At 42.9% G+C, this 8,594-nt stretch overlaps 1 protein-coding gene across 1 annotated transcript in view; it reads right to left on the bottom strand.

Annotated features, from left to right (window-relative positions):
- Positions 1-3,831: 3,831 nt before the first annotated feature.
- Positions 3,832-8,594, bottom strand: part of dock4b (dedicator of cytokinesis 4b) — a gene marked incomplete at its 3' end in the record, with an annotated part of 397,129 nt that continues 392,366 nt past the window's right edge. The window contains 1 exon segment of the mRNA XM_084331105.1: positions 3,832-4,311. Coding sequence (XP_084187231.1) covers positions 3,832-4,311 — 480 coding nt within the window.

The following is an 8,594-nucleotide window of genomic DNA, read 5'->3' as shown; positions in this document are numbered from 1 at the left end:
GACATACTTGCTTTGTTTACGTCTCGGCTACTGGCGCATACCTGCTACCTGTGACGTAAGCAGTACGCGCGACCAGAGCCGTGACAACCCTTTCGTCATCGTTTTAACAGATTTATACGGTTTGACAGTTTAGACGAGAGCGCAAAGGTTTTGCGTTTCTAGGAATTCCACCCTGGAAGGTAGTCTCACTTTTTTGCGGTTTCACCCCGTAAAAACGCCGTTTCCGTATAAACGAAAGGCACATCCGAAAAAATATTTTTGCGGATTCACCTGCTAGCGTTTCCGTCTAAACCGGGGCCTGAGTCTCTAAAAATATTAGTTGTATCATTTCTCTTTTAGTAAACATTGAAAACAGGTCCCACAGACACGAACACCACTGTTGGTGATGTTTACACAAGGAGCATCTGAATGTGACTTTTGGTAAATAGAGCTAATCTAGGGGTTAAGTGGTACAAATGTATGGTCCCAACATGCAGAAGTCACAATTCACAAACGCATAGGAAATCTCATGGCTGAATCATTACACTATTGATCAAATCATTTTTATTACATAGGGCAGTTTATTGAACTTGTAAATGTGTTAGGTGTAGTTATGCATGACATTTTTATATTTTTCTACACTCACAAAAACATAAAATCTTGAACATTTATAATAATAATTTGCTGTTTCAACATTCAAAGCTGTAAATTTGTTATAGCTACATTTTGTTAAAAACACCATATTTACATTAATCGTCATACACAAAGGTACTATATTTGGCATTACTTACAACAATCTCATAATATAATTTACAATTTCTCAATGATTAATGTGAATATTTAATCCCCACCGCCCAAAATAATTCACAACAAATTAAAAAGAGAAATGAACCGTACAAAAGTGAAACATACAAATACTGAAGTTAATTTTCAGAAAATATGTCGCACGGAATTAAAAAGTGTGATCAATATTTTCTACTAAAGAAATGTTCTTTTATTTTTTTTTACAAAAAACGGTGTCCTATCTGCATCTGTTATTTGAATACTCACTTCACTGCCCACAGTAAAATACTGTTGAAACAGGTGCCCGTTTTATAGTGCAGCCAACTGACAAGACACCTCCAAAAATCTAACAAAGATTTTATTTCATACCCGACTGTACAAATATTTTTGACAACAGTGATTCATCTGAAAAAAAATTTCTCTAAAATGTTTTCCCGATAAGAGTGGCAGGCAGCCCTCATGGTTTTTGTAAAGTCGCTACTGCCAGTCTTAAGATGGTGGTTTCTTACAACTGCAGGTCGCAACCCCAAAATGGGTCGTCAGCCTTCATCCGGCGAGCAAGTCCCTACTTGATGAGAGTATAGCATGTTTTCATGAGCTTGGTTCCTAAGGCGACAAACTAAAAATCGAATTTGGGTCCCAGACAGGTAGGAGAAAAAAAATACTTTTGAAGAACCCCTTAGTTAAAGGGCGGCTGGGTGGCGCAGTGGGCAAGGCGCTCGCCACTAACGCAGGAGATGCTGGTATCGAGCCCAGCTCTCTGCGTTGCTTCCGGCTTGGCCGGCCGTCATACTAACACAATTGGCAGTGTTAGAGGGTGGGAAAGCCGGTGGGTGGGGATTGGACGTTGTGGACAGCGACTCCTACAGGTCGGTTGGGTGACGCCTGTACAGCAGAAACAGGAAGTATCGGGGGCAGCGTGAGCCTCCCACGTGTTACTCCTCGCCGCTGAGCGCTATCTGGTGAAAAGATGCGACAGGCTGCCTCCTCGTGTACCGGAGGGGACACATGATTCAAGGCTTCTATCCGCACTACAGCCAACCAGTGGGAGGCATAGTCTAGCAACGTTCAAGACAGGGGAGGGAAGAATTGGATACATGAAATTGGGATGGGAGAAAAATTTAAAAATAAGGAGAAAAAGTGGATACAAAAAAAAGAACCCCTTGGTTAAGATGTGAACCTCAATTCTATTAAAATGACCGCTGTGTCATATAGAGCGAGTGCTTAATAACAGTACTGGTCGTGATAATACAGACGATCAAAATCTATTTGTTGTGCTTTGTCTAATGTCACCTCTACTCGATAAAATACACAGGTCATAGTTTTTTCCCCAGAACGCTTGACGGTATGATAATCGCCGTTGAAAAAACACATCTACTTGTTTTTGTGGGCGATCAAAAGCTCTTTTGTCTCTTTCCAGCCGAACTCTCTCCCAAATGTCTTGTTTCCCAGGTTCCAGGTCTGAAAGGTTTTGTTCCTTTACAGCATAATACCGCTCACGTTCTCCTTTGGCACAATACCTGGTGACGTCTACGCTTCATGCAGGAGGGATAGGGTGTGTTCTCAGTCACCACTCTCAACGTAACATCAATGTCTAAACAAGGCTTCCCTGCCACCACGTGGGGGAAAAAAAGGTCATATAGAATTAGACTGTCTAAGGACACACTTAGATTTTTTTCAAAAACCTCCCCTTGACTAGAGGGAATGATAAGAGGGCAATTATGAACCATGCCACCGAGAGGCACTGGTCGAGTGGAGCGCTTTCCACTGAAGACCTCTCCAGTTAGAACTTGTTTTTTGAGTAACACCTGCTTTGAGGGGGAAATATGCAACAAGACCGCCATTTAGGACTGTGCTTAAAAAGGTACCTCTGTAATGATCAAACTACTGCGCAGAAGGCCAATCATTTGATAGTTTTCGATTTGATGTCCATCTATGTTTCGGTTCTAGCGATGAGAACTGTGCTAAAACGGATCTCCTATGCACACTTTCTGAAGCTAGAAACATTAATCCAAAAATATTTGGTTGTGCTTTGGGGGGGGGGGGGGGGGGGGGGGGGGGGTAATTTGGTTAAAATAGGTAGAATCTTTTAATTTACATTTAATTTCTTTCACTTTTTGTTTCTGAGCACAGGTGGTGATATTCTAAGGTTGTGAGAAACGCTGGGAGCAGTTATTACTTCAGTAATACTTTTACAACCCAGGTGTAAGAGCAACTCTAATATGTGTGAAACTTGAGCGTCATATAGATTTTCTATCACATCATTTAAACATAATATTCGTTTTCACTCTTCATTTCCATTGTGGATATGCACACAGGAACACACCCTGGTCTACTACACTATACTCTAATGCGTACGCGACACCTCTAGCACCTTTTTAGCCATACAGTATAGAAAAGTACGGAGTACTTAAAAACGTGCAAGACTCACGGATAAAAGACTCTGTTTCCAATACGTAAGGCAAAAACACTTCTTATATATATATATATATATATATATATATATATATATATATATATATATATATATTTAAATATATATACCAATATACATATTGGGATTATTACATCTATCAAAAATGTATTTTCTTTTTTCCTTTTTCTTTTTTCTTTAGAATGTTCCAGTAAACATGTGTACTGTAGCATTTGACCATGGTGACCTACGGTGTGTGTGTGTGTGTGTGTGTGTGTGTGCGCGTGTGCGTGTGTGCGCGCGTGTTGTGTGTGTGTGTGTGTGTGTGTGTGTGTGTGTGTGTGTGTGTGTGTGTGTGTGTAAATACTAGAGCTAAAAAAAGTGCGGAATGATGAAGTCAATGCAATGCCCTCTGGGTAAATTACAAAAGCAAAGAGAGACCGTCGCAACTTCAGTCAATCTTCAGTCTTGTCCATCCATCTGTCAGTCTGTCATCGTGGGTAACTGGGCCGGCCCAATGCCGAACTGAAGAAAACCAACCGAGAGTGTCCAGTAAAAAAAGTGCAAAACGCGCCAGTGTGTGTCTTCCAACCCCCCTCCCCCCCCCCCCCCCCACCCCTATACCCTATATCTCTGGCCCCCAGACCCGGCAGAACCTATAGCTGAGAGACCTTCCTGGGCAGAGGCCTGGGTCTTGGCACTCGGGGGTCCGAGGAGGCCGGCTCCATCAGCTTCAGGCTCCCCGTACGCAGCTGGTGGGGCTTGGGCGGCAGGGCCGGCGGGTCCACCTGCGGGGGGGGGGCGATGGAGAGGCTGTGTGGGAGGGGCACGGGCCGGCGGGGGTTGTTCCTCTCGTACACGCTGTACGGCGGCGGCGTCTTGTTCTCCCGGCGGACGGGTTCGTCCGAGCCGCCGCCGCCGCCACCGGAGACGGAGTTTGGCATGCAGGAGGCGGGGGGCGGGGGGAGCAAGGGGTGGTCGCTGCAGGCGGGCAGCTCCGTGCCCGAGTCGGAGACGCTACAGCGGCTGAGGGACGAGATGCCACTGCTGTAGCTGCCGGAGAGGACGGGAGAGTTGGACACCAGGCCGGCCGACTGGCCCTCTGTGGGCGACGGGGTGAAGGGCGGGCCGGTGCTCTGTGGGGGAGAGGGGGGGGAGGAGAGAGAACACAGGAGGATATAACTAATACATTCAATAATATTCAACATATATGGTCACTTTTGCAACAGGGTTTATGGGGGAATGGGGTTTTATCATGATATTTAGGTAGGGATGCTCGATATTGGCTTTTTTACCGATACCGATATTCCGATATTGTCCAACTCTTAATTTCCGATACCGATATCAACCGATATCAACTGATACCGATATATGCCGTTTGGGTTTCCCCCCCAAAAAACTGAATAATTTCAGGTAACTAATAATTTCATTGCATATATATATAACAAATATTGTTATTGTTTTTTTCTTTTTTTAAACAGATACCGATATTTTCCGATATCACATTTTACTGCCGATATCGGCCGATAATATCGGTCGGCCGATAATATCGGACATCCCTATATTTAGGCTACCAATTGTTTCGGCAATGGTATCATTTGTTTTTACGGTAATTATTATATCAAGGTATCAAAATGTCATCTGACGATATGTTACTGATGAGGATTCACACACCGTTTGTCATTATTTCCCAAATGGGGATCAGGGACAAAACCCTTCCAGTGCTTTCTGAGTCTCAATTTCTCTTTCAAATATACACACATGCATGGGCACACACACACACACACACACACGCACGCACACACACACACACGCACACACAGACACACATGCACACACACACACACACTCACACACACACACACAGACACACACAGACACACGCACACGCACTCACACACACAGACACACACGCACGCACACACACGCACACACACGCACACACACACGCACACACACACACAGACACACACGCACACGCACTCACACACACAGACACACACGCACGCACACACACACACACACACACACGCAAACACACACACACACTTGCATAATATTTGCTAACACTCTGCACCTGCAATTATATTATATTCCACTGCTCTAAACATTTAATGACCTTTTCTCAGTTTGCATGGATTTTTGTACAGCAGAAAATGAACAATCTTGCCTCATTTTACTTTCAAATGTGTAGAGGTGGAAGCCACCACGGATGTAATTACAGATGGATTTTACTGTCTGTCATATTCCAAACACACCTAATACCTCCTGTCCTTGTTATGAACAGAGCGGTGGTATGGTAGCCTAAAAGTTAAGAGAAGCTTGTGACCAGAAACGAAACCTCCATTACAGAAAAGAAAGAAAGAAAGAAACAGAATGAGGTATGAGGCAGAGTCTGTCGACAGATTGAGAGAGAGGCGCTGGGTTTTTTCCACCTCATCGACTGGTCCTGTGCACTGAGACGAAAAAACACAATATGCCGCATTTCCCCAGGAATCTTGATTGCTCGTCAAAATGTCTCCTTTTTTTTTCTGCCCCTGAACAATTACATGCCGCTACCATTACATCAGCTTACACTTTAATTGGGGCCTAGCGAACAGTACAATTGATCCGCAAGGTTGTGCCGTGCATGCTACAAGTAGGGGTGGGAATCACCAGTTTCATCATGATACGATACGATATCGATTCTTTGGACAACGATACGATATTTGCCGATATCACAAAGTCTCTCACGATACAATACGATTAGATTAGATTCAGGTGCCTGCAATCGATATGAGATGATATCATATGCCCATTTAACACAATCAGTAACATTTAGATCAACTAAAAAAAGGTAACGAAAATATCATTTGACATTTGTATTTTTGAGCTCTTCCAGACATTTAAAGGAAAATCAATCTATTGTTTTTAATACAAATAGACCTCCTGTTCACTGTAAAGTGCCACGTTTTGATATATTGAGCTTTAAACTTTAAGCTCCATTTTTTGGAACTCAAAACTCACAACCTAAAACCCCTCCTACCTCCCTCTCCCAAACCGTTCCTACAACAATTTGTTGATGTTGCATGATCATGTATAGGCCTACATTTATTATGTATTATATTGTTTATGTTTAAATAACATTTAAACATCAAACTCCTCTGACCTCATCTGGTCTTTCCAAAGACGCGCGCACACACACAGAAAGGAGAATGCTATGCTGTAACGTCTACACCAGTGGCGGCCGCTGGGTACTTCGCCACTAGGGGCGCTATACCAAATACCAAATATTTTGTACAGTACAGTACTGTACCACGCAAGACTCATGGCAAGACGTGAGCGATTCGACTCACGCTCACGGCAATGAATCGGCTCTTATGAACGAGTCGCTCAGCTGTTACTACAACAACACACAACCAGTCAAATAAAGTATAGTCTAGACTCTAATTCACAACTTGAAACACAATATAAATAGAAAAGTTAGAAACAAAACTCGCCCGTCTCCAAACACAGGCAGATCTCTCCCTCTCTCCTTCTCTCTCTCACACACAGCGCGACGTGGAATCGATTCGTTACACAATCAGACCTATTATATACCAAGAATAACTTCAGTATGAGTACAGGGCTGTACACATATTTTGCATATTGTTAAACGAGCCAAGGCTAGCTATTAAACTATCGATATGAATCGAAAATCTGGGACCCTGATGTAAACAAGACAAACGTCTTTCTCTGGTCTGCATCCCCTTAACAATTGTGTGTATTGAGCCGTACTGTATTGTACCCATTCTGCAATCTGTTAATAAAGTTCTCATTCATTCATTCATTCAAACATAGACGATATTGAACAAGCCATAATCCACGTATTTTCAATCCGAGAGAGCTGCAGTAGTTAAATCAATGAGCCATCGACACAGTCAGTGTGGTAAGTAACGTTATTATTGCATCCAAGATTGATACACGGCTGGCTAGGCAGTTGGTAGTCATAGTCTTGTGTTATAAAATAAATAAACAATCAGCAATGTCTCGCTTCATGAATGGCCAGCACAGCAGTAGCCTAACAGTACTGCTCCTAAAAAAAACTATTTACAAACGTTAACGTTAAGCACAGAGAGAGAGAGAGAGAGAGAGAGAGAGAGAGAGAGAGAGAGAGAGAGAGAGAGAGAGAGAGACTCACTGTTTAGTTGAAACGTCCAGGGCAGGAGAGCTTGATAAACGTGTATAATCCGCCATATAGCTTGTTAGCCAAGTGTTAGCTCAGCTGAGCTCGTTAGCACAACACTCAACAAGTACATTCCTTTGTCCATTTCCGCTTGAACAGACTGCAAACTACCTGGCGTTCTATCGCCATGCTCTAAGACAAACTCTAACCTTAACCAACTTTGAAAGAGTGCCTAAGCTTAACAGTCTAAAGAACTTGCAGTCACGGCACGGCACGCTCTAAGACAAACAACAGTCCTAGACCAACCTAGGAACCAAGCTAGAAGCTAGAATTGGAACATTAGAAATTGGATTCGGCCAATCAGAGATCGTCTCTGTGAAATTCTGCCATGGAAAAAAATACTGGCGTCGGCCAATCAGAGAGCGTCTCCGCGAAATGCGGCTATGGAAATTCTTCACGGAAGTTCACGCTGCTGGCTAGACCGCTTCAAATCGCGCTCGGATTCCAACATAATAGTCATATTTCAACGCACAACGCCGTATGCACTGATTGGCTGTGACGGAGACAGCGATCAAACTGTGACGCGCACTCAGAGCGCTATCGCGTATAGCCCGGGCCGAGAAATACGAAAAAATAAAAAAAATAAAAAAAACGTGATGTCACTTCCTGCTCTGGAAAACGATGTTTTTTTAATTTAGATAATAACGTTATATTGTGCATTGGAAATACAAACATACTTAAAATGAGTAAATATTATTAATTTTAAACATGTTTATATTATTTATAGGGCTATAAAACAGAAAAACGAAAAAGTTTTATTGTCTTCTTCTCTAATTTAACAGCAGCTGGCCAGCAGGTGGGTCGGCGCCCTAGCGCCCCTAGTGGTAGAGCCGCCACTGGTCTACACACACGGAGCTACTGCTGTTGTTCTTGGGCGGATATGAGACTCGCCACAGGATTTTCAAAATAAGAGTATCGATATGAATCGATCTTATTACATTGCATCGATATATCGTCCCACCCCTAGCTACAAGGGGCACGTTAGGGGCATTCTTTTTTTGGGGGGGGGGGGCATTTCTGGCTGGGATGTTAGGTTCATACATAACAGTTAAATCAACGTCTAACAGAAGAATATGAGTTTGAGTAAATTGTTCATGTTGGTCATGTTTGTCCTGCCTGTATTTATTTATTGACAGATTTTTGAGTCTTGATTTTAGTTTATTACTCTTTATTACTTTATTTTTTTTTATTTTATTATTATTATTTCAATGTGTC

This window comes from Notolepis coatsorum, assembly GCF_963971535.1.
Source record: "Notolepis coatsorum genome assembly, chromosome: 15".
Lineage (NCBI taxonomy): Eukaryota > Metazoa > Chordata > Actinopteri > Aulopiformes > Paralepididae > Notolepis > Notolepis coatsorum.
This window is presented reverse-complemented; position numbering and strand designations above follow the sequence as displayed.